Raw genomic sequence first — 12,937 nt, 5'->3', positions numbered from 1 at the left:
CCAACTGGAAATAAGAGGAAAAGGAAGCCAAGTTGACCCAGTGTGTAGATATCAGCTCCCTGCCTCCCACTGCGAAGCAGTACAGGGAATGTTAGAGAACAGCTCTGGTGGGGCAAACAAACACAACTACTTCAAAATGTCCAAGTAGTGAGTCTGCCCAGCACATGGTCTTGTAATCTTTTGGTTTTAATTTCAGGGGATTCCTGACCTCCAGAAGCCAGTCTGCTAACTCCCCATGGTTATAAGAACCCCAGACTAAGATCCTAGGCCAACATTACAAACGGAAGAGGGACTCTGTATGATGTGGCCTCTGCCAAAGGCTCCCATCTCTTCTCTGGCTACTCCTCTCACCCACCCCACCCTCATCTCCCTTCTGCCTCTTGAAGTCTCTGAAAGCCTTTGACCTCAGAGCTCTGTTCTTTTCTGCTTGCCTCTTCTCCCTTCTATTTCAAACCTGAGCTTCAATGCCACCTTCTTGGGGAAGCTCTCTGACTCCATCCAGGTGAAACGAACCATCCCCACCTACCCACCTAGCAGTTACTTCTCAGTGCCTCTGACTGCCTGAAATCATTTAGTGGAGGAGCACTGGGATGACAGCTCCATGAGGACATTGTCTGTTTTATTAACAGTGTCACTCAGTAAATTTTGTTGAATACTTGGGGAGAGGGATGGTTTTGTTTAATTGAGGGAAACAAGAATCACCCATTCACCCCAGACAACAGTGAAAATGGCAGAGCTGGTAGCTCCATGGGCCTCTACCTCCACCAAAACATCGACCAACTGAGCAAACGTGGTAAGAATTAACTTTATCCAAACTCTGGAAAACAGCTCAATGTTGATGCCAACCAAGGAAATGCTGAATCAAGAAGAGGCAACTTGATCATGGCAGGAAAGCTTTTTATGGTGTTTTCCCTGCCCTTCCTCATCTCCTTTCCCAGCACAGTGGAGGACTTGAAGACAGCAGCCTATGTCTTCAAGTGAAGTATAGGGCCCTGGTCCCCAGTTTCTAAGGGAGCAGAGCAGCCCTCGTTCTCACAGTATTGTGTGTGTCTGTTCTAAGATGTCTGGGGGTTACCTGAGGGACTGCCTCAAGGTGCTTGTCTGTTTAACTCAGAACACATTCTTGGAAAACACTGTAAGGCAAAGGGAGAACCCACAGTTCTCTGGGGTACAAGATTACAATTGACTTACCAAAAGCTGGGAGGAAAAGCTGGGGTGAGAGTTTCTTTGGGTAATTAAGGCATTCAAAAGCACCCATACACACTGGGTAACTTAGAAAGCAATGGGCATGCCCAGGGCAGGACAAATGCTCAGAAAAGACCTGAGAAGACCCTACTCTTTCATCTCCGGCTGATTTCTAAGCTTGATGCAAACAGGAAGAGAAGACTAAGGCAGAGTTATAAACACCCAGGTGAAGTATGGATGTGCCCCAGCAGAGACTGGCAAAGAGTGGGAGAGGTTTTTCATTGTTTTTCTTTCTTCCTTTTCCATTCCATAATATATGAATCAACACCACCCCAATTTAAAAATGTACAAAAGACTTGAACAAACATTTTTCCAAAGAAGATATACAAGTAGCCAATAAGCACATGAAAGGATGCTCAGTATCATTAGGAAAATGCAAATCAAAACCACCATGAGCTTTCGCGAGTTCCCCGGTGGCCTAGTGGTTAGGATTCCGGGCTTTCCCTGTTGTTGCCAGGGTTCAATTCCTGGTCGGGGAACTGAGATCCCACAAGCTGTTTGGCACAGCCAAAAAACCCAAATCACTATGAGCTTTCAGAGACTGTGAAGCTGAGAAGATCCCAGGGCCGGGAGAAGGATGTCAGATATCACTGTCCTCCCAGCTCTAAGGCCCTCTCCCGATGCCCCTCAATAAAATGGCTTGATCCCCCAAAAAGAAACAAACAAACCACTATGAGATACCACTTCACATCCATTAGGAGGGACATACTAAAAATAAAATAGAAAATAACAAGCATCGATGAGGATGTGGAAAAATTGGGACCCTCGTACATGGTTGGTGGGAATGTAAAACGGTGCAGCCACTGTGGGAAAGTTCGGCAGTTCCTCAAATAGTTAAGCACAGAATTACCATATGACCCAGCAATTTCACTGCTAGGAATACACCGTAAAGAACTGAAGGCAGATACTCAAAATACACATGTTCTTAGCAGCACTACTCACGACAGCCAAAAGGTGGAAACAACCCAAGTGTCCAACAGATACCCACACAATGGAATACTACTCAGCCATAAAAAGGAATTAAATACTGATATTATGATGAACATTAAAAACATGCTAAGTGAAAGAAGCCAGACACATCCCATTTATATGAAATACCCAGAATTGCTAATTCCATAGAGGAAGATTGGTTGCCAGAAGCTGGGGTGAAGGGGGAATGAGGAATAATTGCTTAATGGGTACAGGGTCTCCGTCCAGGCTGATGAAATGTTTTGGAAGTGGGTAGAAGTAGTGGCTGTACAACATTATGAACATACTAAATGCCACTCCACTGGGTTGTTCACTTAAAATTATTAATCTAATGCAATGTGAAATTCACCTCATTTAAAAAAAAGTTATCACTCATTCTCCACAACTACTTCAAAATGTCCAAGTAGTGAGTCTGAATGATAGACAAACTTGGAACGAAAAGGAGGACGAAGCGTGATCATACATAAACTTTGACATTACAAAGTGTTACTTCCCCAAGCTCTGCGAACGCCGAAAACAGTTGACAGCCACCAGCTGTATTCGAAGAGTAATGGCCACCATCTGCCAACCTCTCGCAGGCCTATCTTGAAAGACTCAGAATTTCCATCTGAGCATTTTTCTTATGTTTAGATGGAATCACCAGAGTCCATTTCTCCAGCGACATCTTTGCTTATCTGCTTAGGTCGCCTCCAAATCCTCTAAGCCAGACTGAGGGAGAGTTTAATTGGCGGCATGCCCAAGGAAGGGCGATAAACCTGGAATATAACGGATAATATTTACTGAGGGCCTATGATACGCCATGCACTAAACAAGCATCTCACTTAATCTTCACAACAGCCCAGTGAAGTAGGACTAGTATCACACACACACCCCCGGCCTTTTCTTTAAATATTTATTTGGTTGCACCAGGTCTTGGTTGCGCCAGGTCTTAGTTGCGGCAGGCGGGCTCCTTAGTTGCGGCACGCGAACTCTTAGTTGCAGCATGCACGTGGGATCTAGTTCCCTGACCAGGGATGGAACCCGGGCCCCCTGCACTGGGGGCGCCGAGTCTTAACCACTGAGCCACCAGGGAAGTCCCCATACCCCTTTTTTTTTTTTTTTTTTTTTTTATTGAAAAAGCCATTACTTTTATTAGAAACAAAAAATGCTTCTCAAGATGTTGGCAACAGGTCATAGTATAGACATCTATTTCAAACAGTGTACTGTACTTTTCCCTTCAATTATATTCCAGTTGGAGGAGGAATACCTCCTTGGCTATGGGAAGTAGAAGTATTTGAGGGACTGTGTAAGCTGGTCTCCTTGTACACAAACCATGCATTTCCTCCCCAAAGTATCATATTCAGAAAGCCAAAGATCACCGATACATTTAGGGATCCCATACTAGTCACAGAGCCAAAATGACATATCACTCCTTGTTGATTACAAGGCAGAAGTTCCTGGACAATATTGTGACCGGTAGCTGTTTTAATATCTGTAAGAGCTTTAGCCCAGGCTGAAGTGCTCACCAACCACAAAAAAGTGGCAACAAGAGTAACAACAAAGTCAATCATGGGAAGTTTTCGACTATCACGATATAGGTTCGTGTAACCAACATAGAGCAGAAGAGCAGCAATGCAGTACAGGAAGACAAAGACTGCAAAAGTAACATAGAATTGTGCAGCAGAAGAGTAATCTCCAATAAGGACATGACTTTTCCAATCTACATCACACACATTTACACCTTGAGGTGTCTGAAATGATGCTTCATTCAACCTGAATGGATAACCAAAAGTAGCTGTAATCGTTTTATTGTCAGGTTTACTAGTTTGACAAGCCACTTGAATTTCTGTTTTGCCCTTAAAACCTCCACAGGTGGCAAAAGCAAAGATAGAAGCAATCCACTCGAGGACCTTGATGAAGCCGAGCGGCTCCTTGAGCGGGTTGAGGTTGAGCTGGAAGGAGGACATCCTCTGAGGGAAGGAGGGAAAGAGAATCAGGACGGCGGGGCGGAGGAGGAGGGGACCGACAGGACAGATCTGTCCTGCCGCGAGAAAGGGCAAGCGGGGAGGGCTTCCCCATACCCCTTTTATGGATGTGAAAAGTGAGGCCCAGCAGAGTGATGCCTCAAGTAAAGCGTGAGGCGTGCTTTGAACTAGGCAACCTGCCTTCCAAACCCACAGTCTCTCCTCCGCTCTTCTCTTCTGACGCTAAGCACCTCGGCTGTTATTCTTCTTACCCTGGGCCACTTCAATCACTGTTTACCTTCTAGCCCTCGAGTTTGAGACCATTGGGGTGCAGGGCGGGGCCAAGCCGCCGTGCTAACTATATGCAAGAAATGCGGGGCGCTCACTATAGACCAGGCCTCATCTCAATTCTCATCACCTCTAATTCACAAACGAGGAAACTGATAAAGTGACGGTTCTAAGGCGCCAAGGAATGAGTGGTTAGGCATCCGACCCGGGACCAAACTCACAGACCTGGCACAAGTTGCCCCCCACGTTAACGTAAAAGGGTCTCCGCCCACCCTAGCTGAGCCTTTTTAGACGAGCCCTACGGGTCGTGTGCAGGGCCATGCCCTGTCTCTATTTCCGATCCGCTACACCCAGGCTGGATCGCACAATCTTCGTCGCGCGCGGGGTACTCTGGGAAAACCGCAGGAAGGACCCGGCCACCTCCACTACAGTTGTCTTAACTTTTGCCTGAGAAGAATGTACCATCGTGTCTTATTTTTGTACTTTTGCCCCCCCACCAGCATTTGAGACTAGAAGTGGAGACTTTGCAAAGAAAACGTCTGTAGAAAGTCGAGTGTTTTCAGGCGCATCAGTCATTCATTCGGGCAGCTATGCTCTCAGGGGGTCCTTCACTCCTGGCTCCGCGGGCTTCGGACAACGGGCAGAAGCGGCTGCCAATGAGTCCCGCCGAGTAGCAGAGGGGGCAGGGCTAACTCTTTAAAGGAACCGCGACCTATTAGCAGACCAGCGGGTGACCCGGATGATGGCGGCCGGCGCGGCCTTAGCCTTGGCCCTGTGGCTACTATTGCCGCCAGTGGGGGTGGGAGGGGCAGGGCCCCCGCCGATCCAGGACGGCGAGTTCACGTTCCTACTGCCTGCGGGGCGGAAGCAATGTTTCTATCAGTCCGCGCCGGCCAATGCAAGCCTTGAGACTGAGTACCAGGTAGAGTGTCCCGGGCCGTAGAGCGAGCGGAGCCAGGGAGAGAGGGCGTGGCCATACAGAGCAAGCAATGCATGCAGTGAAGAGGGAAGGAGGAGGAGCCCGTGCGTAGGAGCGCGGGGGCGGAGCCAGGGAGAACAAAGCGGAGGGGGCGGGGACAGCGCGTGGGAGCGGAAGGGATGGGAATAATGGAAGAAGGCGGGGCTAGAGTGGGGCAGCGGGGAGGCGGGGCCATCGGGAGAAAGAGGGAGCCCTTCAGAAGGCAGGACCCTCAAGGGTGGGCGTGGCCAAAAGGGTTTGGTCGATTGCGGGAATTGCAAGGCGAGACCAGAATGCTGTACAAGAAAGGGCGTGGCCAACCTGAGAATTTCTCGGGGGTTGGGCTAAGAGAAGAAGGCTGGGCTCCGTCATCTCATTTGGGGTGTGGCTAAGCCGGAACGTGGTCTCTAGGGGGGGCGTGACCAGATAAAAGAGCCGGTCCTGAGGCCATCAAATCAATGGGGGCGGAGCCAAGGCAAGGGGCGCGGCCAGAGGCACGGGAGAGGGGCGGGACTGGCTTGCAGGTGTAGGTGTCGGAGCTCAGGTAGGCCCCTGGTGGTGGTCGGTACGGGTCTGTGCGGGTCGGCCGAGCCCTGGCCTTCTCTGGCAGGAGCCCTTGGCCTGCCCCTAGCCCTCCACCCGCTCTTACCTGCCCCCCAGGTGATCGGAGGTGCTGGGCTGGACGTGGATTTCACTCTGGAGAGCCCTCAGGGAGTGCTGCTGGTCAGTGAGTCCCGCAAGGCAGACGGTGTGCACACGTGAGTTAAGTCCTGCTGGCTGCCCAGGTTCAGTTACAGCCCTGCCCCTCACCAGCGGCCTCGGGTTACCACCCTGCCTGCCTCGAAAAGTCTGGCTGGCCGGCCACTCAGGGTCATGTCTGTGTGTCTGTCTGCCCAGGGTGGAGCCCACGGAGGCCGGGGATTACAAGCTGTGCTTTGACAACTCCTTCAGCACCATCTCAGAGAAGCTGGTGTTCTTTGAACTCATCTTTGACAGCCTGCAGGATGATGAGGAGGTGGAGGGTTGGGCAGAGGCTGTGGAGCCCGAGGAGATGCTGGATGTCAAGATGGAGGACATCAAGGTGCGCCCAGGCCAAGCTGGGGCCACTCCTCCCAGATCTCTGGCATTGGACCCTACCCTCTCACCTTGACTGGGGTCCGCCTTGGCCTGACCCTGCCTTTCCTACATATTGGTGCCCCCAACCTAGTAACAGTATAACATTTCTAGGTGTAACCCTTGTTCTAAGGGCTTAAATAACTCATTAAATCTCCATAACCACCTTATATGTAGGGAGTGTGCTCTAATTATCCCCCATTTTACAGTTGGGGAAACTGATGCACAAGATGGCTAAGTAACTCTTCTAAGGCCACACAGCCAGCAACTGACAGAGCCAATATTTGAACCCAAGCAGTCTGGCTTCACCTACTGCTATTTATTAATCACTAATATGTTCTTTATACTTAATTAGGCATTCAGGAATTTCCCCAGCAGTCCAGTGGTTAGGACTCCAAGCTTCCATTGCCAGGGGCCGGGATTTGATCCCTGGTTGGGGAACCGAGGTCCCGCAAGCCATGCGGCACGGCCAAAAACAAAATTAGGCATTCAATTCTCAGGGCCACTCTGAGGTTTAATTCTGAGGAGGAAACTGAGGCCCAGAGAGGTTATTTACTTGCTTATGGTCACACAGCCATTGAGTGGCAGAGGGATTTAGACTCAGGCAGCCTGGCCACTGAGTCTGTGCTCTCAGCTGTCTTTCCCTCTCCCCCCAAACATGAACTCTCACCCCATTCTGCAGGACAAAACCTTGACCTGCTTCTCCCTCTGTGCCATAGGAGTCCATCGAGACCATGAGGATCCGGCTTGAGCGCAGCATCCAAATGCTGACTCTGCTGCGGGCCTTTGAGGCACGTGATCGCAACCTGCAAGAGGGCAACCTGGAGCGGGTCAACTTCTGGTCTGCTGTGAACGTGGCTGTGTTGCTGCTCGTGGCTGTGCTGCAAGTCTGCACGCTCAAGCGCTTCTTTCAAGACAAGCGGCCCGTGCCTACGTAGCCCACTGCCATGGAAGAACAGGCGAAAGGAAGAGCAGCAAGGCGCATGTGTGTGAGACTTGGTCGGTGGGGCGGGGGGTCCCTTCCCCAGCTTAGTTTTCTACGGGAGGGGCGGTTGTGCAGTTCGGGCCTGAGTTGTGGGTCCCCCTGCATCTCCTCCCTTCAGGGGCTGGGTAGGGAATACCAGCTGGCTTGCAGACATGGACGCTCCAGGAGGGGTGGCTTAGCACCCGGAAATTGTGCATGGGGGGGCACTGCAGCGTTTGAATGCAACCCTTGCATTTTCTGGCCCTGCCTCTGTCCCCTACTGTAAAACGTGCCTTAGCCAGAGTCTTCCAGCCTGCACCAGCCCTGCGTGGTACAGACGGGGCCCAGGAAGCAAACTCCCCCTTCCCTTCCCCACTGACCCTCCAAGCCAGGTCCCAGTAGGAAGGGGCTTGCTGCTGTGGGATGCCATGTCTTCCTTCTTCTCCTTGTGGCTTCACCTGAGGCCTGTGCCACTGCTGGGGGTGGCCTGCTCGTGCTAGGGGCCGGGAAGGAGATGTGGCCGCAGTGTTCTTGCGAGAACAGTCACTTTATTGACAGGAAGGGGCCCGGCCCCCCGGCCCAGCTGAGGGCAGGCTGCGTGTGAGGTCTGGTAACAGAACTCCAGGAGCGGGGCCTCCAAGACCACCCGCCCCTCCCGTTGTCCCTGCAGGGGCCCCAGACAGGGCTGAGGGGTGGCCTCAGCCAAAGCCCGCACAGGAGCCTCATGGAACAAAGGGCAGTCTGGCCTGGGCACCAGAGTCAATAAATTATGGTCAGAAAAACCACAGAGCCTGGTAATTGGGGCTCAGGGACACCAGCCGGGACAGACCTGCCCCCAAGGGGGCAGCCAGGCAGGCGGGAGGGGTCTCCCACGAAGCTCAGAAGAAAGGTCGGGCAGGAGCCGATGGAGGTGGTCGCCTGGGCACAAGAGAAAAATCAGAAAAAGCAAAGCTTAACTGTGTCCCCGGCTGGGCTGGAAGGCCTGTGCCCCGAAGAGGGCGAAGGGGACCTCTGGGGAAAGTCCTCAGGAGACTGCGGGTGGGGAGGGGGCCTGACTGCGGCACAGTCTGGGGCGCAGGGCCAGGAGGCCCTCTCCCCTCAGTAATCGCAATGCCTGCCGCAGGCCCCCGTCCTGGCCTCTGTAACCAGTGCCGTCTGGGGTGCAGGTGGGGGGACAGCCAGGCCCGTGTGTGTGGCTGTGTGAATGTCTGCTCCTACTCCTGAAGTGTTAAGGAAAGTAAAAGCTCTCCCCTCCAGAAGTGAACCCTCTCCCCAAGAGCACTGCCGTTTGGGGAGCAGGGGGAAGGGGGAAGGCCAGCAGCCCCCGTCCTCAGCCTGAAGGTCAACACAAAAGGCCCACACAGCAGCCACCAGAAGCGTCTTCCCTTTATTTTAGTTTATTAATAGGATACAGAGTGCAGGCACTTACAGTGGTCAAACCGAGCGAGCGAGAAGGTCTGCTCACAGAGTGGCCACCTGGGCCCGACCCGTGGGGGAGGCCTGAGTGGGAGCCCAGAGGCCCCCGAAGCTTCCCCACCCACTCAGCCCTGAGCCCAGGCTGCCCCGGGGACCCAGGAGGAGGAGATGGCCCAGGGAGGAGAGAGCGAGGTTGGCCGGGCCGAGTGTTCCGGACCTGGGAAAGGCACCTCCGGCAGCCGAGGCTGGGCCGTGCAGTTAATACGGCCAAGGAAGGAATATGTACAACTTGGGCGGGCGGGTAGCGCTGGGCCCACTGGGCCTGGCTCGCCGCTGGGAGCTCCCACTGCTGAGAAGCAGACACACTCCTTGTGCCCCAGCAAGGACTGGGGGTATGGACACCCTCGGTGCTGTTTCTAGAAAGCCTGGCCTACTCAGGCTTTCCTGGCCAGAGAAGCCCCTGGGTGAGCACCACCACCCCAGCCTGGACCCCTCATTCAAGATGGCACTCAGGACGCAGCTGCCTCCTCTGCTACCTGAGACCCCATCCCCCAAAGTGCAACACCCCGGCTCCCCTCATCCTGGGGCTCCAGGGCCCCTCCATTCAGTGCTGTGTCCAGCTGGGGATGGGGGCCAGGCCAGCCCCTGACTGGGGCCGGGGTTAGGGAAGAGTCAGGGGCTGCCTGCAGAGAGCCTGGTCCCCCGTGGGGACTGGAAGGCCAGGGGTGGCGGTGGATGGGCCCGGACCACCGAAGCTCCTGCACCGAGGGTCCTGCTCGAGGACCCCCGAGAACATGCTGCCCGCAGCCTAGTCGAGCAGGGATGGCTCGGCTGGGCGGATAATGGTAGGCCGGCTGGGTGCAGCAGGGGGTCTTCTGCTGCAAAGAGAATAGAGATAGATGGGGAAGGGAAGAGGGCAGTGAGGCCGGAAGCAGGGCAAGGAGGAGGACCCAGGCCCCACCACCGCTGCCCCAGGCTGCTGCCCGAAGCCGGCTGCTCCTCTAAAGGCTGCTCGGGTGCTGGAAAGGAGTGTGCCAAGCCTGGACATCAGTACCCCCGCCATTACTCCCTTGCTCTGTGACCCTGGGCAAGTCCCCTGCCCGCCCTGGACCTCAGGTTACTCACAGGAGAAGTGGGGAGGAAAGACCCTGGCCTGCAGGGTGGGGAGAGGCAGGGCTGGGGCGGGCAGTGACTGACGTGCGTATCCTCAGAAAGGGGACAGGTGAAAACCGGAAGGGGCCCCGTGGGAGGGGACCCAAGCTATGTGGTGGGCCCATTTGCTCACAAAGAGGACAGGCCTGAGAGCCTGGGAGTCACCCTGACTCCACCACTCCGTGAATTTGGCCTCTCTGAGTCTCAGTTTCCCCACTGGCCCAATGGGGATGCCAGTGACTCCTCCGCTCCCTGCAGGGCACAGGCTGGTGGCTCTAGGTGGCAGGCAGCGAGGGGGTCCAGCCTTACCTGGGCACTCCGGGGGGGATGCCGGGTGGAATCCGAGCTGGCCGAGATGGGATCTGAGGCGGGGCTGAGAAGGGGTCATTGTTGGCAAACACGCTGGGGTGGGGTCCGGGCCGGGATGGGATGGGGGGCGCTGAGAAGGAGGCTGCTGCCCCCACCGGCACAGGAATCAGGGGGGGGCCCGGGGTGGGGCCCCTCACTGCTGGAGGCCGGCCTGGGGGGTGCATGCTGGACACAGGCCGGCGCTGCAGAGTGGGGCTGTGGAGGAAGGAGAGGGTGTGAGCTGAAGATGGGGGGTGGCAGCACTGGCCGCATCCGTGTGGCTGTGGAAGCCCGAGGCGGGGCGTGGGGTGCTGGCCACGGTGGCTTCCTCTGTAACATGGGCTGGCACCAGCTACCACCCAGCCAGATGCAGGTGACTGCCCGGTCCTGGGCGTGGGGCAGCGCAGATACACTGGGCCCCTCCGTCCAGCCCCAAGACCTGAGCCAGGGCACAGCACCTGTCCTCAGCTGCGAAGGGCTCCTGCTTCCCTCTGGCCTCGTTCCCGTGGGCATTCCCCTCTCACTGGCCCCACTCGGGCCTCTCCCGCTCCTCCAATCCCCCCTCTGTAGCCAAAGATCCTTTCAGAGCCCAGCCCTGCCCTTCAAATCAGGTCCAAATGCCTCCAGAGGCTGCAGGACCCAAAGGCCTCTGTCCCAGGTGCCCGCCCCCCCGCCCCGCCCAAGGCTCCCCTCTGGGGCCAAGCACTGGATGCCCCTCAGGCTGGTTGCTGTGCCCTCTCCCCGAGGAACTCCAAGGCTCCCCAAGGGCTCAGTAGGGCTGGCACCTTCTGAGATTTCCCTGACCAATCCTCTCTCCTCCCACTATCTGTCCTGTCACTGGTTAGATGTCCCTGCCTGATGCTCTGACTCGCCCATGCCAGGGCCTTATTTCCATCTCAGCTCCAGGGTGGACAGGTTGGGGGATGCTGGTTACACCCTCCACGTGTCCCTCCAGTTCCCCCCCGCCCGCCATTCTCAGCTATGCTCTATGCCCCAGGAGGCTCACCCCTATGGCCGGGGTTGCCCAGGCCCCTTGCCCCCTCTTGGCTTCTGTTTGGGGCTTAACCAATGGAAGGCACCAGGAGACAGGCGGGCCTTTAACCCTCTGTCTCCAGTCCCTTCAGGCCTAGGCGGGGAGGCAGTCCCACACTGTGGCTAGCCCTGGGTGCTGAGCCATCTGTGGTCGGGGCCCCTGCACCCCGCCCACCCATGGGTTGTGCCCTGATGGACACATGGGGGCGTGGCAGGGGGGTGGAGCTGGGATCCCGCAGGCAGCAGCCTGCAGGCGACCAGGCCTCGCAGACCTGTGGCTGCTGGTGCTCTGGAGCCAGGTGTCATCAACGGGCGGGGGCACGGGTGTGGACACTGTGCTGGTGCTGATGTCCCCGATGATGCTGAGCGCCTCCTTGAGCGCGTGGTACATGCGCAGCATGTCGTCCCGCCGCTGGGCCTGGTCCGCCGACTCCTCCATGAGGCTGCTCTGGTCTGCCGATGAGTACAGGTAGGCCAGCAGCTCATGGTGGATGAAGGCCTTCGTCTGAGGGCAAGGGTTGGAGAGGTCAGGGCTTTCCACCACACCAGCCAAGAGCTCAGCCAGCCTTGTGAAAGGCCAGAAGAGCACCCAGCATGCTGGGCGGGGCTGCGTCTTTCACCTGACTGCAGAACGTGGGAGATACTTACAAGTAGGTGAGCTCTCCACTCAGTTGTCTCCCGAGTCCCTCAGGGGTGCTTGCAAGTGTTCTTCCAACCCATTTCATCAGATTCTTGTGAAACTTATTCCTAGAATCTTATCTTTTTTCTTTTTTTCCTTCCACATGGCTTGCGGGATCTTGGTCCCCGGACCAGGTATTGAACCCGGGTCCTTGGCAGTGAAAACGTGGAGTCCTAACCACTAGAATGCCAGGGAATTCCTGAATCTTATCTCTTTTATTGCTATCTTTTCTTCCATTATATCTTTTTTTTTTTTGGCTGCATTGGGTCTTCGTCACTGTGCGTGGGCTTTTCCCTAGTTGTGGCGAGCAGGGGCTACGCTTTGTTGAGGTGCGCAGGCTTCTCATTGCGGTGGCTTCTCTAATGGAGGACGGGCTCTAGTAGTTGTGGCTCGTGGGCTCTAGAGATCAGGCTCAGATGTTGTGACGCACGGGCTTAGTTGCTCCAGAGCATGTGGGATCTTCCCGGACCAAGGCTCGAACCAACGTCCCCTGCATTGGCAGGTGGATTCTTATCCACTGAACCACCAAGGAAATCCCTCAGTTACTTTTCTTGGGATTTCTAAGTATACATGTTCATGTTTACATACAAACAGTTTTTCTATTCTTTTTGACGTTCACAGCTTTAAATTATTTTTCTTGGGACTTCCCTGGTGGTGCAGTGGTTAAGAATCCGCCTGCCAATGCAGGGGACATGGGTTTGATCCCTGGTCCGGGAAGATCCCACATGCCGCAGAGCAACTGGGCTCCTGCACCACAACTACTGAGCCTGCGCTCTAGAGTCTGCGAGCCACAACTATTGAGACCGCGTGCCACAACTAATGAAGCCCAC

General features: G+C 55.1%; 3 protein-coding genes across 13 annotated transcripts in view; 1 reads left to right on the top strand and 2 right to left on the bottom strand.

Annotated features, from left to right (window-relative positions):
- Nucleotides 1-3,300: 3,300 nt before the first annotated feature.
- On the bottom strand, nt 3,301-4,253 carry LOC116751456 (synaptophysin-like protein 1). Its single transcript, XM_032627357.1, has one exon. It carries the CDS (start codon nt 4,158-4,160, stop codon nt 3,435-3,437), a length of 726 nt encoding a protein of 241 aa, XP_032483248.1. The 5' UTR covers nt 4,161-4,253; the 3' UTR covers nt 3,301-3,434.
- Nucleotides 4,254-5,071: 818 nt separating this feature from the next.
- On the top strand, nt 5,072-8,263 carry TMED1 (transmembrane p24 trafficking protein 1). Of its 2 annotated transcripts, XM_032626664.1 has the most exons (5): nt 5,072-5,367; nt 6,064-6,161; nt 6,301-6,484; nt 7,236-7,501; nt 8,039-8,263. In XM_032626664.1, exons 1-4 carry the CDS (start codon nt 5,185-5,187, stop codon nt 7,452-7,454), a joined length of 684 nt encoding a protein of 227 aa, XP_032482555.1. In that variant the 5' UTR covers nt 5,072-5,184; the 3' UTR covers nt 7,455-7,501; nt 8,039-8,263. The 2 variants fall into 2 exon arrangements, with proteins under 2 accessions (XP_032482555.1, XP_032482554.1); XM_032626663.1 differs by having other exon boundaries at nt 7,236-8,262.
- DNM2 (dynamin 2) overlaps nt 8,207-12,937 on the bottom strand; it is a 93,451-nt gene continuing 88,720 nt past the window's right edge. For 4 of the 10 annotated variants that reach the window (XM_032626654.1, XM_032626658.1, XM_032626657.1 and 1 more), the window contains 3 exons: nt 11,701-11,933; nt 10,358-10,612; nt 8,849-9,774 (listed from right to left, as the gene is read on the bottom strand). In XM_032626654.1, coding sequence (XP_032482545.1) covers nt 9,705-9,774; nt 10,358-10,612; nt 11,701-11,933 — 558 coding nt within the window. In that variant the 3' untranslated portion in view covers nt 8,849-9,704. Of the gene's footprint in view, nt 8,399-8,848; nt 9,775-10,357; nt 10,613-11,700; nt 11,934-12,937 lie in introns of those variants that run through there. The other 6 variants (XM_032626656.1, XM_032626660.1, XM_032626659.1 and 3 more) reach the window with 2 other exon arrangements.

Source organism: Phocoena sinus, chromosome 3 (genome assembly GCF_008692025.1).
Source record: "Phocoena sinus isolate mPhoSin1 chromosome 3, mPhoSin1.pri, whole genome shotgun sequence".
Lineage (NCBI taxonomy): Eukaryota > Metazoa > Chordata > Mammalia > Artiodactyla > Phocoenidae > Phocoena > Phocoena sinus.
This window is presented reverse-complemented; position numbering and strand designations above follow the sequence as displayed.

Bases quoted from the DNA above. Each gene is read 5' to 3' on its own strand.
- LOC116751456 (XM_032627357.1), bottom strand. From the start codon at position 4,160: ATGTCCTCCTTCCAGCTCAACCTCAACCCGCTCAAGGAGCCGCTCGGC.
- TMED1 (XM_032626664.1), top strand. From the start codon at position 5,185: ATGATGGCGGCCGGCGCGGCCTTAGCCTTGGCCCTGTGGCTACTATTG. The intron at 5,368-6,063 runs GTAGAGTGTCCC...CCTGCCCCCCAG, and splicing joins GCCTTGAGACTGAGTACCAG to GTGATCGGAGGTGCTGGGCT. The intron at 6,485-7,235 runs GTGCGCCCAGGC...TCTGTGCCATAG, and splicing joins TCAAGATGGAGGACATCAAG to GAGTCCATCGAGACCATGAG.